General features: G+C 46.5%; 1 protein-coding gene across 2 annotated transcripts in view; it reads left to right on the top strand.

The window, feature by feature from the left end:
* The window catches only part of kcng2 (potassium voltage-gated channel, subfamily G, member 2), a 75394-nt gene extending 55779 nt beyond the window's left edge, over nucleotides 1-19615 (top strand). For both annotated transcript variants that reach the window (XM_038810244.1, XM_038810245.1), the window contains exon 3: nucleotides 16943-19615. In XM_038810244.1, the coding sequence (XP_038666172.1) occupies nucleotides 16943-17749 (807 nt within the window). In that variant the 3' untranslated portion in view covers nucleotides 17750-19615. The remainder of the gene's footprint in view (nucleotides 1-16942) is intronic.
* Nucleotides 19616-20509: the final 894 nt, after the last annotated feature.

Raw genomic sequence — 20509 nt, 5'->3', positions numbered from 1 at the left:
CGACCTATCTTGCACATCTTTGGGTTGTGGGGGAGAGACCCACGCAAACACGGGGAGAATGTACAAACTCTACACGGACAGTGACCCAGAGCCAGAATCGAACCTGGGACCTCAGCGCCGTGAGACTGCAGTGCTATCACTGCGCCACCGCGCTGCCCTCCTGCTCGCTTCTAAAGGCTTCCCAATCCTCTGGTTTCCCACAAATCATCGCCACTTTGTAGTCTTTTTCCTTAACCTTTATCCCTCGTCAGCCATGGTTGCCTTGTCCTCCCCTTAGCATGGTTCCTCCTCCTTGGGATGAATTTCTGTTGTGCCTCCCTAATAACCCCCAAAACCCCTGCCAGACTAATGTAGCTGGAAACAAAGTATAGTAAATTAGACAAGAACAATCAGAAGACACTTCCTTTTCTTCACCCCCATCACCGCCCTTTCACCTCCTTTGTGCTTACATACAACCTATTACATGTCTGGTTTCTTTACAGTTCTGATGGCAGCTCATTGACCCGAAACAATTGGCGGGATTTTCCATGTGTGTTTCACGGCGGCAGAGCCCCCCCCCCCCATTGGCTGATGGCGGGACTTTCTGGTTCCGCCGCTGTCAATGGGGTTTCACGTTGAATACACCTCTCAACTCCAGGAAACCCGTGGCAGGGGGTGCGCCATTGGCGGGACCAGAAGATTCCGCCGGTGTGAACAGCCGGAACATTCTGACCATTAACTCTGGCTGGGAATTTTCAAGTACCATCAATGGCGATTATCGTCTTGGGACAGGAATATTTGGAGAGCAGCAATCTGGCCACTTTCCAAATTTTCCCATTCCGCCCGTGATGATTGGAAAATCCCACCCTTTGTTTCGTTCTCCACGGATGCTGCCCGACCTCATGGAGATTTCCAGCATTTCCTGCTTTTGTTTCAGGTTTTCAGCATCTGCAGTATTTTGCTTGTGCCTTAAAGTGTAGGATTGAGCTGCCATTGTCCTTGGATGGGGAACTGATCTTTTAAGTTTTTAGAAACTCATCAAATAGTTCAAAAAACATCTCATTGATGCCACCCCCTTGGAAGATTGACATCCTGGAAGCCTTTTTAGAGTAATTAGCTTAATTGACAGCTGTATTGACGATTTGGGTCAGGTCAAGGATGGGATAGGGCTATGATTCTTTATAGACCTGTGGATCCGTAGCCAAGTGAAACAGGTTGCAAGTTTCTACTTAGCTGCCTGTGCCTTAGCACATTAATCATTCTGAAGCAACAAGGGGTCTAGAACTAATCAGTGAGGTCCTTGGTAATATAGAGCTACTTAACAAAATGTTTCCACAGTCAATTTTACGTCAAGGATTAGATCAGGATAAGTATTTTGACATTTTGAGAATAGTAATGATTTTAATTACCGTAAACGCTCTATTAATGTTAAGCATTTTGCATTTATCTGTTTAATATTCAATAGGTTTGTCTGTTGGTTTATAGTCTGTGATATGGTTTGGATGAGTCTATATTCTTCCCCTTACCAGAGACAGTGAGAACACAAAGCAGTAATACACTCTTGTAAATCAGGGCGCAACGATAACAACAACTTGCATCCATATAGCACCATTGACATAGCGAAATGCTCCAAAGAGCTTAACAGGAGCAATTTCAGACAACAGCTAGCAATGAGCCACAAAATGGAATATTTGGATAGACCAGGTAGGTCTTAAGGAGTGTTTTGGGAGAGGCTTCGGGAGGGAATTCCAGATCTTTGGCCACAAGAACAGCGAATGCGGAAAAAACTCAGCAGCCTAGCGATATCTGTCGGGAGTGAAAGCAGAGTTAACGTTTCAATTCCCTTTGTCTCTTCATCAGAACTGAAGAGAGGAACTGTAGCTGTGAGAGATTGCAACAAGTTGGAGCAACCTTAAGAAGAAAAGGCAGATGACGTGGCCGGGGGGTCGGTGGGAGTTTTGCATTGAGGCAACACATGTTTGGGATAAACTTTAAAAGGGGTTTAAGACGGAGGTGAAAGGTCACAGTCCTTGGCAGCTGAAAACATTGCTACCAATGATGGAGCAATTAACATTGGGAATGCAAAATGGCAAGAATTGGAGGGGTGCAGAGATCATGCCGTGTTGTAGGGAGGGGTTACGCCATAGAGAAATTAGAGCATAATGATTAGCATTCTCAGCTTTCCCTCTCAGTCTTTCTACATTTTTCTACATAATGGTCAGGTAAGGATGCACCCATTTGTTCGTAATGTGAGGCATGTTTATGGGAATGGTCAGTAATCAACTGAACCAATAGAAATATCCAACTTAAAGCACGCCCCCACCCCACCGCCATCAACCTCAAAGAATCTTAGAGAAATTTCGGAAACACATGTTGCTGCTTTCCCAGTTATTTAAATTTTGGGTTGCTCAACATGATCATTAGCAATTCCACTTTCCATGCCTTTGCTGTGCGATTAACGGAAGCTCAAGTCACTTTAAAAAAAATAGATGATTGAATAGGATAACTGATTTAGAATATTCCACTCGAAGTATTTATTTTTTAAAAACTTTTTAGAGTACCTTATTTTTTCCAATTAAGCGGGAATTTTCTGACGGGTCAGAATACAGGAGGGAGATAGAGAACCTAGTGGAGTGGTGCAGCGGCAACAATCTCTCCCTCAATACCAGCTAAACTAAAGAGCTGGTCATTGACTTCAGGAAGCAAAATACTGTACACACCCCTGTCAGCATCAACGGGGCCGAGGTGGAGATAGTTAGCAGTTTCAAATTCCTAGGGGGGCACATCTCCAAAAATCTGTCCTGGTCCACCCACGTCGACGCTACAACCAAGAAAGCCTCACGGTAGCATGGTGGTTAGCATCAATGCTTCACAGCTCCAGGGTCCCAGGTTCGATTCCCGGCTGGGTCACTGTCTGTGTGGAGTCTGCACGTCCTCCCCGTGTGTGCGTGGGTTTCCTCCGGGTGCTCCGGTTTCCTCCCACAGTCCAAAGATGTGCGGGTTAGGTGGATTGGCCATGCTAAATTGCCCGTAGTGTAAGGTTAATGGGGGGATTGTTGGGTTACGGGTATACGGGTTACGTGGGTTTAAGTAGGGTGATCGTTGCTCGGCACATCGAGGGCCGAAGGGCCTGTTCTGTGCTGTACTGTTCTATCTATCTAAAGCACAACAGCGCCTATACTTCCTCAGGAAACTAAGGAAATTCAGCATGTCCACATTAATTCTTACCAACTTTTACAGATGCACCATAGAAAGCATCCTATCTGGCTGCATCACAGCCTGGTATGGCAACTGCTTGGCCCAGGACCACAATAAACTTCAGAGAGTCGTGAACACCGCCCAGTCCATCACAAGAACCTGCCTCCCATCCATTGACTCCATCAACACCTCCCGCTGCCTAGGGAAAGTGGGCAGCATAATCAAAGACCCCTCCCACCCGGCTTACTCACTCTTCCAACTTCTTCCATCTGGCAGGAGATACAGACGTCTGAGAACACGCACGAACAGACTCAAAAACAGCTTCTTCTCCGCTGCTACCAGACTTCTAAATGTCCCTCTTATGGACTGACCTCATTAACACTACACTCCTGTATGCTTCATCCAATGCCGGTGCTTATGTAGTTACATTGTATACCTTGTGTTGCCCTATTATGTATTTTCTTTTCTTCCCTTTTCTTCCCATGTACTTAATGATCTGTTGAGCTGCTCGCAGAATAATACTTTTCACTGTACCTCGGTACACGTGACAATAAACAAATCCAATCCAATCCAATCCAATTTAGCGCGGCCAATCCACCTACACGACACATCTTATGGGTTGTGGGGGTGAGACCCACGCAGACATGGGAGTATGTGCAAACTCCACCCGGTCAGTAACTGGGATCAAACCCGGGTCCTCGGCACCATGAGACAGCAGTGCTAACCACTGCACCACCGTGCCACCCATACTTGAAGTTTCTGCACAACTTCCTTCCCAAACTTTTTTCAGGAATGTTCGTATTGAGGTCTATTCACTGATTAAAGCTCCTTTCTCAGGTTAGTTTGGTTATTTGAATTGACTGCAGCTGTAGAATCATTTGTGGTACATTTAAATCTTAGAGTTACCAAGTATCTTCTGATTTAATGAAAGTTTCCCATCAGTACAACATGATCTCTTAAGGCAATCAAGTAAAACTCCAGGAGATATCCAACATTCCACATGCAAATGTAAAGAAAGATTATTGTGCTGATTTGTTTTTAAAACCCTAAAGTTCAATAAAATATCTTTTGTTAACTATATACATTAACAAAAACACATCTCCAGAATGTTTGTATCTCGATACATCGACAATCTGGTCATTTTCAGCCAAACGTGGACAGAACATTTCAAACATCTGATTGAGTTATTTGATCGACTTCAGGCGGCGGGTTTGGTGGTAAACCAAGCCATAAGTGAATTTGGAAAGGCCCAAGTCACTTTCCTTGGCCATACAATTGGACTGGGTTGAATGGTCCCATGTGAAAACAAAATTTATTGGGGAGTTTCCAATACCCTTAACACGACGGGAAATAATGCGATTTCTTAGTATGAGTGAACTTTTACCGGAAATTTGTACCGAATTGTAGCAGTGTGGTCGCTCCATGGACGGATTTGCTTAAGAAGCATAACAAATTCCAGTGGACAGCGGAGTGTCAACAGGCATATGACGGCCTGAAGGCTGTGTTAACCACTGCTCCTGTGTTAGCCATCCCAAATTATACCAAACCATTCAAAGTGGTGTTGGTGCGAGTGATGTGGGCGCAGGTGCGGTGCTGCTACAAGATGACGACAAAGGGCTAGAGCGGCCTATTGGTTATTTGTCAAAGAAATTGAATTCTCACCAGACATTTCACATTTATGTGACCAGCAATCCGTCTGACACCGTTATATATACTGATCAGAATCCGTTGACGTTTTTGGAGCGATTCTGGAATAACAATGCACAGCTGTTTCGCTGGAGTTTATTGTTGCAGCCATTTCATTTTAAAATAGTACTTGTGGCAGGACGAGAAAACGTGATAGCCGATGCTTTGTCACGAATGCGATGAACGGAAGCAATTTCAGTTGGAGGAAGAAAATCGAAAAAAAAATGGACTATATTATTATACCTGTTTGCGTGTGTTGTTTTTTGAAACGAAAAAAGTATATTTACTGTGTGCATTTCTTAAGGGATAGTGAAAACGTGAAAAATGAAACCATCTTGAAGTTGATGGTTTATTTTTTTTGTCTTGGGGGGGAGGTGTCATGTGAGAGTACCTTTAAGAAATGGGAATTTATAAATGGGTGTGTATATAAATATCAGTTGTGAGAGTACCTTTAAGAAATGGGTGTTTACTACTGCAGTGATGTCAGAGAATGGGTGGAGCTGGGCTGTCTGTCAGCTTTTTACTTTCATTTTTGAACAGGCTGCAGGGTGTGTTTTAGTTTCATTTTCAGAGTTGGATAGCTGCAGTCACAGCCAGAAAGTGTATGAATCTCTCTCTCTAATCTAAAAACTATAAATCGATCCTGGTGATTTAAAACTAATAACAGTAGTGACTTTAACCTAATGTGCTTCTGGTAAAAGGTGTTTTAAGTTGTATGGATATTAAAAGGAAAGCTTAAAGGATTACTTAGTGTTGTAGCCTTTGGGGGTTGTATTTGAATTAATGGTTGCTAAGATGTTCACTGTATGTTTTAAAAAGGTTAACTTGAGTTCATAGAATGAACATTGTTTTGCTTTTAAAAAATACTTTTCCATTTCTGCTGTACCACACCTGTAGAGTGGCCCGTGTGCTCCCCATACCACAATCTATTAAAAGTTGTTGGTCAGGTGAACTCCATGACACACTTTGGGGTTCTCTAAATCCTGGCCCATACCAGGAGACTTAAGAGATAGGATAGAACATAGAACATAGAAAAATACAGCGCAGAACAGGCCCTTCGGCCCACGATGTTGTGCCGAACCTTTGTCCTAGATTAATCATAGATTATCATAGAATTTACAGTGCAGAAGGAGGCCACTCGACCCATCGAGTCTGTACCGGCTCCTGGAAAGAGTACCCTACCCGAGGTCAACACCTCCACCCTATCCCCATAACCCAGTAACCCCACCCAACACTAAGGGCAATTTTGGACACTAAGGGCAATTTATCATGGCCAATCCACCTAACCTGCACATCTTTGGACTGTGGGAGGAAACTGGAGCACCCAGAGGAAACCCACGCACACACGGGGAGGATGTGCAGACTCCGCACAGACAGTGACCCAAGCCGGAATCGAACCTGGGACCCTGGAGCTGTGAAACAATTGTGCTATCCACAATGCTATCGTGCTGCCCTTAAGAACAAATTAATCTACACTCCACTATTCTACCATAATCCATGTACCTATCCAATAGCCGCTTGAAGGTCCCTAATGTTTCTGACTCAACTACTTCCACAGGCAGTGCATTCCATGCCCCCACTACTCTCTGGGTAAAGAACCTACCTCTGACATCCCCCCTATATCTTCCACCATTCACCTTAAATTTATGTCCCCTTGTAATGGTTTGTTCCACCCGGGGAAAAAGTCTCTGACTGTCTACTCTATCTATTCCCCTGATCATCTTACAAACGTCTATCAAGTCGCCCCTCGTCCTTCTCCGTTCTAATGAGAAAAGGCCTAGCACCCTCAACCTTTCCTCGTAAGACCTACTCTCCATTCTAGGCAACATCCTGGTAAATCTCCTTTGCACCTTCTCCAAAGCTTCCACACCCTTCCTAAAATGAGGTGACCAGAACTGGATGGGACGGGGTTTGAGATCAAGGATGAGAATTTACAAAATAAGACGTTGCTGAGCCGGGAGCTAATATCAGTCAGCTAGCTCAGCGATGGTGAGGAATATTTGATTTGAGTTAGGACATGGGCAGCTGAGTTCTGGACGAGCTGAAGTTTATGGAGAGTGGAAGATGGGAAGCTGACATGGAGAGCATTAGTCTGTCTCGAAGTAACTAAAGGCATAGGTGAAAGTTTAAGCAGCCGGTAAGCTGAGGCAATGATGGGTGACTGACAATATCACACAGGGTGGAATTACTCTAGACTCCACATCCATACCAACTGAAATGCCAGGGTGGAGCCAGCTGATTGGAACACCAGCAGTTCAGTCATTGGATAGGCCGAAGATGGATTTCCCGCCCCTCAGGAACAGGAAGTCCCCGCATCAGAGAGTTGTCATGCAATACTTTGGGACAGAGTGGTGCGGCAGTGGACTGCGATTTGGGTAAGTGTATGGGGGTCTCGCCGGCTGTTGAGCTAGCAGACCCCAGTGAGGATGGCAGGAGGGTTGGGGGTTCACAGGCCGTTGGCAGAGGGCAGCCAGGAGTAGGCAGAATATCTTTTGGGGGTCATCCTCAATCCTCAGTGAAGTGGGACTTCTTAAGGAGGGGCCCCTCCCCTTGCCCACCACCAGCCTGCATAGGTAAAGCTGCTGGGCTGGACACTTGGCATGGGCCTCCCCATCTCCAGTTAAATCCCAGCGGCAGAGAGATGGGCATGAAATGCACAGATAAGAGCCTCAGTTGGCCCAATGGCACGGGGGCTGCCTTGAAGCCACCCCAACATTGGCATAATTGTGGTGGGGGCAGAGGTTGCTGCCCACTGGATTTAACAAGTCCCTGAACTTCAAACATGCCAACAGGGCAGCATGAAATTCAGCCCAAGGGACACCAAGGGGAAGGAGACAGTTTTGGCAGTGGTGAAGTTATTTTGTCTGAATGGTGCTCGTGTAGAGACATTCCAAAGGAAAACGAGCAATTCCATGTGGCGGTCCCTTTCCAAATTCTGAATTGTTGATGTTCGTGTCAGCCATAATGAACAAATATGTTCCGTGAGACTAACCTTGTGAGGACTGTGAAATACTTACTTTGTGGAGGTAGTTGCTATCCATTACTAAATACTCAAGGATCCTGGAACTGTGATCATCACGAACCACACATAATGATTATGTCTTGGGACAACTCTCAAGGATCAAACTGTTAGGTGGTGATATTCTGAAGGCTAATCTACAAAAGGAGACCAGCTTATCTTTTGTCTCAAACAGTTTCTTCAGCGCACATCCTTGAAATTTAAATAATTGGCTGGCCTCATTAGCAGTAAAAAATGGTTCAACCCTGCTGATGTCACAGCTTGCCCGAACAAAAAAATGCACTTTGATGAGAACGACCTCCCTGATAAAGAATTTGATAAACAAGCTGGCCAATTATCTGAACCTCTTTTGCGAGGAAAATATCCTCAGTCAATGAGCTCTCTAACAAGCAAGTACCTGTGTTAGAATATTTGAATGTTATTTTTAAATCTGCCAATGACAGTACACAAAGGCAAATATAACAGAGCACAGTCTCTTAGTTTATAGTGTATAGAGATGAGGGAATATTGTTCTGCAATGGGTTGCAGTGACCTGGAAGGCAGATTCAGTGGGCTGGATTTAGTTGGTATTTCATGGTGGGGGGAGGTAGGCCCATTGACAGGAAGTTCCCTTCAGGCACTTTGGTGGCTACCATCTGGTCTTCCCTGGGATTCAGGATCTTGGTGGCAGAGGTCCTACACGCCATCAGAGGCCGGGAGCTCTCCATTGCTCGTCAGAGCAAACTGAGCAGTGGCGGCTGCCGACAAAACGACCACCGGCGGCCCAGAATCACCGTGAGACGCTAGGCCTAAGGGGAGTGAAAGCGGGGTGGGGATCGCGGGGTGGGGGGGGGGGGGGGGCAGGGTCACGGGCAAGGAAGGACAGGTGTCAGAGGCTTTCAGTGTTCCTCTACCTTCCACTTTCTGATGTTGGGTTCCTCAACCAGGCGCTAAGTGTCATGAAAACCTGCACATCCTTGGACACTAAGGGGCAATTTAGCAAGGCCAATCCATCTAACCTGCACTTCCATGCACTGTGGGAGGAAAGCAGAGCACCCAGAGACACTGAGAGAAAGTGCAAACGTCACACAGCCACCCGAGGCCGGAATTGAACCCGGACCCTGCCATTGTGAGGCAGCAATGCTAACCACTGTGCCATCTTGCCGTCCTCGAGTGAGGTTAATTGGGGGGTAGTTTTGCTTCCACTAGGAGACTGATGTAGGGCCTCTCCCATGATTATGTAGGCCTGGCTGCCTTGGGCTATATTTACTCCAGCTCAGTAGTAAAAGAGAAGTGGATAAATACTTAAGAGCTGCAGGAGCAATGAGAGAAGAGGAGGGAAGTGGGGCTAATCAGATAGCTCTTTCACAGAGGTAGTGAAGGCATGTTATGTTGTGAGGTTTGAACAATCTATGATTCTGCAAAGGGATTGCTTTACTTCTATTCAGTAAACAACCAAATGTCTTTGACATGCGCCTGTGCGCCGGACAGCAATGCATATCATAATATTTTCCTGATGTGTCCTCCGATTGCCATCGGCCATCTGTCATAGCACAATAGAATTCTTCTACCGCAGGTTTAATGTGGTGTTGGACAATTAGCCAATCCTTTGCTCTGTTAGTCTTACCCTTTTTTATTATAATCCCAAATAACATGCAGCCAGGAGCTAAAACTTGCACGGCTCTCTTCTGGCATAGCTGTAGCTTCTGTTTATGGTGCATCTGTTATTAACTAAAATTCACTGATTAAAGTTAAATCATTCCAATTGTCAGGCAATCTCCTGACGGGATAATCTGTCATTTCTATTCCTGACAGACTCTGCTTCCTTTATTTATGATCACCTATGTTTAATCTTGTGTCACTCTAAAAGTAAAATCTTGCTCGTTTTAAAAATAATTACATCGCTCTGATGATTTGCAAACTGGTTAGTGACATGAGTTATATGAATATTTAATTGCATTCATTAAGACCGTGGTGCAGTGAATGTACAAGTCCCAGAAATTGCCCTGCATTGAAAATTGGTGGACTAGATGTGTCACTATCAAGCCTGCACAAATGGTACATGCATAAAAATATCACATTTTTAAAAAACGTTACAGCTGGCTATTGTACTATTAAATTAATAATCTCTCATATTTCTCTGGGTGGCTGGTCTTGCTTGCTTTTCCCATTTTTATGGCACAAATAATTTTCTGTATTCCTGTAAAAACAAAACAAATAGAATTTGGATAAGTGTAATACCAAGGGCTCCCAATGAAACTACATGTGGGAAGAATCTCCAGTGGCTGGAGTCCTGCTTAGCTTCATGAAGGATGGCTGTGATTCTTAGAGGTCCACCATCTGAGCATGTCCTTGCAGCTCTGCTTCTGGGATGGGTCCTAAGCCCAACCATCTCCAACTACTTCATTAATGACCTTCCCTCCGTCATAAAGTCAGAAATGAGTATGTCCGCTGATGATCACACAGGGGTCGGGATACTCCCCTACCCGGCGGGGCGGGGGGTCCCGGTGGGATGGAGTGGTGTGAAGCACTCCGGCATCGGGCCGCCCCAAAGGTGCGGAAGCCTCCACACCTTTAGGGGCCAAGCCCTAACATTGAGGGGCTAGGCCCGTGCTGGAGTGGTTGGCGCTCCGCCGGCTGGCGTGGAAAGGCCTTTGGCGCCACGCCAGTCGGGGGCCGAAGGGACTTCACCAGCCGGCGGACGTCCGCGCATGCGCCGGAGCGTCAGCGGCTGCTGACGTCATCCCCGCGCATGCGCAGGGGAGGGGGTCACTTCCGCCTCCGCCATGGTGTCGAAGACCATGGCGAAGGCGAAAGGAAAAGAGTGCTCCCACTGCACTGCCTGCCGGCAGTGGGCCCCGATCAGTGGGCCCCGATCGCGGGCCAGGCCACCGTGGGGGCACCCCCCGGGGTCAGATTGCCCCACGGCCCCTCCCCCCCCCAGGATCCCGGCGCCCGCCCGCGCCGCCTGCTCCCACCGGTAAGGTAGGTGGTTTGATCCTCGCCGGCGGGAGAGGCTTGACAGTGGCGGGACTTCGGCCCATTGCGGGCCGGAGAATCGCCGGAGGGGGGCACGCCGACCGGCGCGGAGCGATCCCCGCCGAATCTCTGGTGCCGGATAATTCAGGACACGGCGGGGGCGGGATTGACGCCGGCCCCAGGCAATTCTCTGACCCAGTGGTGGGGGGGGGGGGTCGGAGAATCCCGCTCAGTGTTCTGTCTCATTTGCAATTTCTCAGAAAATTGGAAATTGTAAGTGAAACACAACACTGTTTCTCGTGCTCGCAAGAAAAATGACATAGAAATCATCGAGTATTGGTCTAATGCATGGCAAATAATGTGTGGGCCATGCAATTCTCAGGCATTGACCATCTCCAACGAGAGAGAGAGAGAAGGCACAGCCCCCTGAGGTTCAATAGTATTGTATTGGTGCTTTGCCCAAGGGCATGGTCTCTGCACCTCGCAGTCTTGCACTTTCCTCGTAAGTTGCTCGTTGAAGCCTGCCATTTTCAATTCCAACTTATCTAACATATTCATTCTAACACCATCAACTGAATTACCGAGTCTTCCCCCAATTAACACCCTGCAGTGACCGTTGACCAAAGTCTTAACTGGACCAGCCACATACCTGTTGCGGTTTGTTTTTGTCTCATTCCCACACCCTACCTCCACCTCTCCAAAAAAAATCTTTTAAAGTCACTTCACAAGCCCAATTTGGAAAGGGGACTTTTCAACACATGCATTATTTGTTAGGCTGTGAAATTGGAGAGGTATCAAGAGCTTTTACAGTAGATCTCTCAGAGTCTTCTTCAACGAAGCTGAGTGATGTGCCACACTCAATTATTATGAATCTTTGCAATCATCTTGGCAGTCAGCTGCACTCATGGATCATAATCGAATAGGTTAGACATTGACGGCAATAACAGGTGGAATTTGTGAATTGCCTTTAACCTAATAAGACATCCCAAGGTGCTTCACAGGAGTACCATCAGCCTTCATTTGATACCAAGCACATAAGAAGCGTGATGGCTCGAGACATACACGGGAGGGTTCCAGTAGATAACAAAGGGAATTAGTTAAAGCCTAGCACCCTGGTCGTGCCACCTGGTCACCAGGTGCCAGGTTGGACTGCCTGTTAAGTAATGGGTTAAGAGACATTGCAATTAGTTGTCTCATTTATGTTAAGTGTTCAATGATTGTCTTATTTATGTTAAGTGTTCAATGATTGACACTGATATGTAAAGGGGCTTCAAGTGGACTCTGGAGCTTGGGATGATCTGTAGAGTTCTGTGCAGAGTGAGTTTGAACCATTAAAGGTGTGTTGGTGAAAAAGGAGCTGAACTCTTGTCTCTTCATACCACATCATCTAATACATCTAACACTGCCAGGGATCGGGCCCAGTGGAGCATTGCACATTGGAGGGGGGGTTCTAGGGGCCTCGGGAAGAATGGGGGGAGGGCAGAAAGCCGTGGGGGAGGGACCTGAAGGGGGGGGGGGGAGTGTAGAGATCAGGGCTGCATTCAAAATGACCCCCCAATCTGCGAGGAGCTGTTCTTAATGATCGACTAAATTGTGCCCTTGGCAGTGAGAAATTCCCCGAGACCCAAAATACCAGAAAAGTGCCGGTGAACAGTCGGTGAATCTTGGAGTTGCCGGTGCCAAGAAACATCATACCAAACGTACACAAAAGCAGACTTCCACTTTTCTCCGCTGAATTGCGCCCACTAAATTTAACTCGCTTATTTCTAATATCCAACAATAAATAATCTTTATTAATGTCACAAATACACACATAGATCACTTAAAACTACCTCTGGTTCATGACAGGAGGCAGGGGTGAGGAGTCATCAACTTAAACCTGTCAGCCGTGTTTGCATAGGTCTCACCCCCACAACTCAAACATGTGCAGGGTAGGTGGATTGGCCATGCTAAATTGTCCCTTAATAATAATTTAAAAATACATTTAAAACTGTCACTGAGAGGAAGTAGAGAGGTTAAGGAATATTTGAAGGGAAAAATCGGATCAAACATTTGACTAAAATAATGGACATGCCAAAATCAGAAGAGATCAGGACAGTGTTGTTGGTCTTGGATTATTTTAATGAGCAGCCAGCACGAATTCAATGGGCCAAATGTCCTCCTACTATTCTGTAAACCTATGTAACTCCTCTCCTTAGAGGAGAAAAGGGTGGCACGGTAGCACAGTGGTTAGCACTGTCGCTTCACAGCGCCGGGGTCCCAAGTTCGATTCCCAGCTTGGGTCACAGGTCTGTGCGGAGTCTGCACGTTCTCCCCGTGTCTGCGTGGGTTTCCTCCGGGCGCTCCGGTTTCCTCCCACAAGCCCTGAAAGATGTGCTTGTTAGGTGAATTGGACATTCTGAATTCTCCCTCTGTGTACCTGAACAGGCGCCGGAGTGTGGCGACTGGGGGATTTTCACAGTAACTTCATTCCTATGTTACTGTAAGCCGACTTGTGACGCTAATAAATATTATTATTATTATTGTTAGATAGCTTTTCTACTGGGTTGGAAAATGAGTTGTCCGGTGTGCCGCTGAGCGAGGAGTGTTTTAGATTTGTGCTGGTTTAACTGACCCCTGCCGACATTGTAACTGGGCCTTGGCACTCATGGAGAAGAGAATTCAGTTTGGGACCTCGCTTCTGACCTTTGCTGCAAAGAAATTGACTGGGAATTGCCTCAGCACTGCTCCCGTCCCACTGCTGTTACCCTGCTGGATATGCACGGTGGGCAAGGTTTCTGATACACGTCTCGCCAAGCTTAAAAACCTCTGCAGCAGGAGCAGCTGCCAAGATGGTTCCAGCCATTGTCGGGCTCATACTGGGGAGTGATGCTTCCTTTGACTCGGGAGCCTGCTTGACTCTCTCATGACTCATCAATGAAGGATGAGTGTGGAGGGATGCAGTAGATGTGAAAGATATGTCAACATGATGGCAATATTAAGGAGGCATGAAAATAGATTGCAAGAATCCCTGAAATAAGGATTCCAATAAATGTGTTCAATATAAGTTTACTTTTCATAAACTATTGTTGGTTTGGATTTACTGCCTAGATTTTTATTGTGCGCTTTTGATCGTTAGTTCCCACAGTAAATGTCAGCCTAACTGATGTATAATTACCAGATACATACTTGTGACCTGACCTTTTGATGTACATTAGCAGTTTTCCAGTCCTCTGGTCCTCCCATGTTTCTTATGAGTTTTGTACTTGCACTTTCACCCTACTTTCTCTCTGATGCACTTCATACTGACTTCTTGTTGATTTAGGAACCTTCAAATGCTCCAATATGAGAACCATCAGGTCACAGCTAATTATTTTCTTCAGAACCTATGTTGCCCGATCGACCACCGTAATGCTCGCCAGGGGATCTGACCAACATCTGCTGTCAAAAAAAATGTTTTGTGAAGAAAAGCGCAACTTTCTTCAATAGCAATCCTTTACCAGCTCTGAAAGGATTTTAATAGCAGCTCATAACATTGCATCCGTAAATGAGCAGCAACCCAAGAACACAGTTCCCAGCTTAAGTATCAATACGGAAAAGAATTGTTAATTGCAGGGTCACCTGTAATGGATCCCACTCTTCCCCCCCCCCCCCCCCCCCCCCCCCCCCCAACCTTTCTGGAGGTGATTCCATGAATTGTAGCTACCCTGAAATAGGACGGCATTCTTTATATGCGTGTTGGACAGGGAGTGCTCTGCTCTACCAAAAAAGGCATCACAGTCAAGCATGGTTCTATATTCATCAGACATCCATGCAATTCTTGGCGGCAATTGTTAGACAAAGGAGAACCAGTGGACGTGAATTATTTAGATTTCCAGAAGGCCTTTGACAAGGTGCTGCTTAGAAGACTGTTAAATAAGTTAAGAGTCCATGGTGTTAAGGGCAAGATCCTGGCATGGATAGAGGATTGTCTGACTGGGAGAAGGCAGAGAGTGGGGATAAAGGGATGGCAGCCAGTGTGCCTCAGGGGTCGGTGCTGGGACCACAACTTTTACAATATACACTAATGATCTGGAAGAAGAAACTGAAGGCACTGTTGCTAAGTTTGCAGATGATACAAAGATATGTAGGGGGACAGGTAGTATCGAGGAAGCAAGGGGGCTGCAGAAAGACTTGGACAGGCTAGGAAAGTGGGCAAAGAAGTGGAATACAATGTAGAAAAGTGTGAGGTTATGCACTTTGGAAGGAGGAATGGAGGCATAGTCTATTTTCTAAATGGGGAAATGCTTAGGAATCCAGGAACACAAAGGGAGTCTTTGTTCAAGATTCTCTTAAGGTTAACTTGCAGGTTCAGTCGGCAATTAGGAAGGCAAATGCAATGTTAGCATTCATGTCACGAGGTCGAGAATACAAGAGCAGGGATGTACTTCTGAGGCTGTATAAGGCTCTGGCCAGACCCCATTTGAAGTTTTGTGAGAAGTTTTGGGACCCGTATCCAAGGAAGGATGTTCCTTCCTTGTGCTGGCCTTGGAAAGGGTCCAGAGGAGGGTCAAAAAAATGATCCCTGGAATGAAGAGCTTGTCGTATGAGGAACAGTTGAGGACTCTGGGTCTGTACTCGTTGGAGTTCAGAAGGATGAGGGGGAATCTTATTGAAACTGACAGGATACTGCGAGGCCTGGATAGAGTGGATGTGGAGAGGCTGTTTCCACTTGTAGGGAAAACTAGAACCAGAGGACATAATCTCAGACTAAAGGGACGATCTTTTAAACCAGAGATGAGGAGGAATTTCTTCAGCCAGAGGGTGGTGGATCTGTGGAACACTTTGCAGCAGAAGGCTGTGGAGGTCAAATCACTGAGTGTATGTAAGACAGAGATAGATAGGTTCTTGATTAATAAGGGGATCAGGGGTTACGGGGAGAAGGAGGAGAATGGAGATGAGAAAAATATCAGCCATGATTGCATGGCGAAGCAGACTCGATGAGCCGAATGGCTTAATTCTGCTCCTACGTCTTATGGTCTTATGGCACGGTGACGCAGTGGTTAGCACAACTGCTTCACGCGCCGAGTACCCGGGTTCAATCCCAGCCCCCGTCACTGTCCTTGTGGAGTTTGTACACTCTCCCCATGTCTACATGGGTCTCAACCCACAACCCAAAAGATGTGCAGGGTAGGTGGATTGACCATGCTAAATTTGCCCTTTAATTGGAAAAAAGGGAGAAAAAAAAATCCACGCAATTGTTATGGGCTCTTTCCAGCACTGGTTACTGGATTAGCCAATTTCCTCCCCCAGTTGTAGTATAACTTAACTCAGCTGAGATCAGCAAACTTCAATGTTGACCAAAGATCAAAATGAGGACTTCCTTGTCCTGCATGGTTCTGCACCATATCCTAAGGCGCATTTACTCATCGAGTTACTTGGGGAAACAGTCATCAGCTTACCAATGAAAAATCATTGAAACTTTTTACAACGGAGATAGAACATAGAACATAGAACAGTACAGCACAGAACAGGCCCTTCGGCCCTCAATGTTGTGCCGAGCCATGATCACCCTACTCAAACCCACGTATCCACCCTATACCCATTTAGGACACTACGGGCAATTTAGCGTGGCCAATCCACCTAACCCGCACATCTTTGGACTGTGGGAGGAAACCAGAGTACCCGGAGGAAACCCACGCACACACGGGGAGGACGTGCAGACTCCGCACAGACAGTGACCCAGCGGGGAATCGAACCTGGGACCCTGGAGCTGTGAAGCATTTATGCTAACCACCATGCTACCGTGCTGCCCCTATGATTTGGAATTTTTTCAACTGCTGGGTGGTGAACCTCTGGGACGCTTCTCCTGAAAAGGAGGTGGAAGCTGAGTCTTTGAATATTTTTAGGTTGATAGGTTCTTAGTAACCAAGGGGGAGATCAATTATTGGGAGTGGACGGGAAGCAGATTGGATGTTACTCTCAGATCAGCCTTGACCTTATTAAATTGCGGAGCAAGCTTGAGGGGCTGAATGGCCTACTCCTGCTCTTTGTTTGTATGTTGGCATGTATTAAGTAAGGGAAAGTTTAAATGTTTTTGTCAGGTACGTAACTATTTTGATTTTCTGTTTTCTCTTTTTCTAGGGTGAATGCTCCCAGAAGTGCTACAACATTTTTGTCCTAGAAACAATCTGCGTGGCCTGGTTTTCATTAGAGTTTTTGCTGCGATTCATCCAGGCGCAGAGCAAATGTGCATTCCTGAGGACTCCCCTGAACGTCATTGACATAATGGCCCTTTTGCCTTATTACATCAGTCTGATTATAGATGCCCTTTCAATCGATGGGAAACCGACTGGTCCCGGAAACCTGGATTTGGAAAAGATCGGACTAGTTCTCCGGGTCTTGCGTGCTTTGAGGATTTTGTACGTGATGAGGTTGGTTCGTCATTCCCTTGGGCTTCAGACCCTGGGGCTCACGGTCCAACGATGCACCAGGGAATTTGGCCTCCTCCTCCTCTTTCTCTGTGTGGCCATGGCACTCTTCTCACCTCTGGTGTTTTTAGCGGAGAGCGAATTGGGTGCCAAACATGATTTCACCAGCATCCCCAGCAGCTACTGGTGGGCAGTGATCTCGATGACGACTGTGGGCTACGGCGACATGGTCCCACGCAGTATCCCTGGGCAGGTGGTAGCTTTGAGCAGCATCCTGAGTGGCATTCTCCTCATGGCCTTCCCGGTTACGTCAATCTTTCACACCTTCTCGCGCTCGTACATGGAACTGAAGGAGCAGCAGCAGCGCGCGTCGAGCAGCAAAGCCCAGCTCCAAGGAAACCCTAAATCGCAAAACAGTGACACCTCTCAGGAAACAGACATCTCATTTCCAACAGACCTTGGAGACCCTTCGCTTCAGAAAAAGGGGAGAATAATTAGACGGAGGGCTGAAGAGCATTAATCAAGGACCTCCAGCTCTTTTCAAAGAGGCAAGCGACCACCGGTTCCAAACAAACAAGTTGCTCAAGCAGATGTTTATCTGACCATATTATTATTTGTGATTGATGTGCTAATACTGGCTGGGCTAATGTCTAATTTAAAACAGAACGAAAAGGGAGCAAGGTTAACCATTTGCAATGCTAAATGTTGCCTTTGGAATAACCCTATTGAAAAACTTGTTTTTGTATGTTAGTTTTGTAGAGTTTCAAGTGGAAAATCAAATTATGCGCAAGTGCTTGGCAGATAATGATTCCTGATAGACTGCTATATTGCTGGCACAGTGCATGTTCTGATATTCTACTTTGTTTACTTATAGCTGGTGCATTCTGCAACTTATTTAATTAATCAGGACCTATGCTTCCCAACATATTAACATCATATTTGAAGGGAGAGATGAATTTGAATTCATGAAACATTAAAATTCCCACTTTAAAAAAAAATTACGGATTGAAGCCTTCTTACTTGTTGACCAACGATGTCTAACAAAGCCCCTTCGCGTGGAAGATTCGACCGAAATGTTGCGAGTTAACGATGATCAAATCTGCTGTTTGAATTGGTTATTTTCAGAGCATATGTTAAAATTGGAAATTCAAAACTTGGATAGCACATTCTTCTAACATCGCGAAGAACTTCGCCGAGACCAATTAGAGAGTAAGCATTATGCTTGTGAGGGGATATTTGGCAATCTTAAATAAGTGCTAGCAGCTGGGCTCTGGGTAATGGAATAAATTAGCACTTTCGAGTAAAGTTTGAAAGGATTCACTCCCAACGCAAATTTGGAGAATCAGAATTATAAGTACCCATATGCTGACTTTGTGGCATTCCAGATTTTTTTTGATGTTTAAAAGTAACAGCCTGGGCATTCAGGAACACCAGGAATTAGGCACAGTGACCTGCTGGCCCAGTTCTCCAATCCGTACTCAGAAGATAGGAATGGGAGTAGGTTATTGAGCCCTTTCAGTCTACTCCCCTGCTCAATTATATCATGGCGCATCTGCAGCTTATCGCCACTCATTCCCCTTCCTTCCAACTATCTGGTTAAGCCCCCTGCAGCTGGTATTCCCTGGCAATCCCCCATCCAAGAGCTAACCAGGCGTGAGTCCGCATTGTTTCCGAGGTCAGAATAATTCCGGTGTTTTCAGACCAGTATGTCCGTGGGCAATTTATCAACTCGCCTATGCCTGCCAAAGGACAATCTTTGCCATCTATCGTGATGGGATTCGAATCTGGAACCCCCTTGGACTTTACTCGAGGTTTGTGGTTCACCAGTTCAGTGGCCTAGACTACTAGGCCACAGGAGGAGCACTCCCCTTTCTTCCAGGTTCCTCAAATGCGAACCACTGCGCATAGTCATCGGTCGCACTCAGTCTTCAAATAATTCAGCATCCACAGCCTTTTGCTGCGAGTTGATATTTCCATCGCTCCTTGCGCGAAAAAGCTTTCCGCTACCACTCCTCATCCACCAGACTATCATTTTAAGATTATTTCCTCTCATTCTTCACTCCGCCACCGGAGAAAATAAATAGTTTGTCTGTGTTGATCGCCAATGAATCCCTTTACCATTTCAAACACCTCGATTAGATTAGCCCTCAACCGCATAAACTACAAGGGAGTAAAGTTTTTGTATCACCTCTTTCTAATTTAACACTTTCAACCCCAAGGGCATTCTGGCGACACTGCGTAATCTCTCACGTCAAAGTATATTTCCTGAGGGTTGCTGCCTAACGCTGAATGCAGTGCATGTAATGGAGTCAGACCAAAGCTCTGTGCGACACGGTAGCACAGTGGTTAGCACAATTGCTTCACAGCTCCAGGGTCCCAGGTTCAATGCCCGGCTTGGGTCTGTCTGTGCGGAATCTGCACGTTCTCCCCGTGAGTGCGTGGGTTTCCTCCGGGTGCTCCGGTTTCCTCCCACAGTCCAAAGATGTGCAGGTTAGGTGGATTGGCCATGATAAATTGCCCTTAGTGTCCAAAATTGCCCTTAGTGTTGGGTGGAGTTACTGGGTTATGGGGATAGGGTGGCAGTTATGGGCTTGGGTAAGGTGCACTTTCCAAGAGGCGGTGCAGACTCGATGGGCCGAATGGCCTCCTTCTGCACTGTAAATTCTATGATTCTATGAATTGAAGCACTTCCTCACTAATGTGTACCTATTGCCTGGAGATAATTAGCCTTTTCGGTGACTCCTTGCATCTGTCCACTAGTGTTTAGTGGTGAGTGCGCGCACAGATCTCAGTCTCTCTGCCTCCCCCACTGCAGCTCCGAATCTCTCATGTCTCAGAAAAAATTCTGGCCTCTCGGTTCCCAACAGTGAACCCATCTGCCACCTGTGTTCTGTTGAAAGGTCGCAGCCTGAGACACTGGACTGGAATTTTACAGGGCAGTGTGGTCCTTGCCCTGGCTAAAAGGTTGGTGGAGCCTTGCCCAGGGGAAGAATGGCCGCCAGTGCCCCATTATCATTTCACAACCAATGGGCTGTTAATAATATGGAGGCAGGATCTCCTCCCTCGGGGGGGGGGGGGGGGAGGAAGCGCCACCTCAGAGAGCTGCCAGTTATTCAGGCGGCAGGGTAGCACAGTGGTTAACACAGTTGCTTCACAGCTCCAGGGTCCCAGGTTCGATTCCCGGCTTGGGTCACTGTCTGTGCGGAGTCTGCACGTTCTCCCCGTGTCTGCGTGGGTTTCCTCCGGGTGCTCCGGTTTCCTCCCACAGTCCAAAAATGTG

The sequence above is a fragment of the Scyliorhinus canicula genome, chromosome 10 (genome assembly GCF_902713615.1).
Source record: "Scyliorhinus canicula chromosome 10, sScyCan1.1, whole genome shotgun sequence".
NCBI classification, from domain to species: Eukaryota; Metazoa; Chordata; class Chondrichthyes; order Carcharhiniformes; family Scyliorhinidae; genus Scyliorhinus; species Scyliorhinus canicula.
Note: the sequence above shows the minus strand (reverse complement) of the source record. Positions and strands in the feature narration are given on the sequence as shown.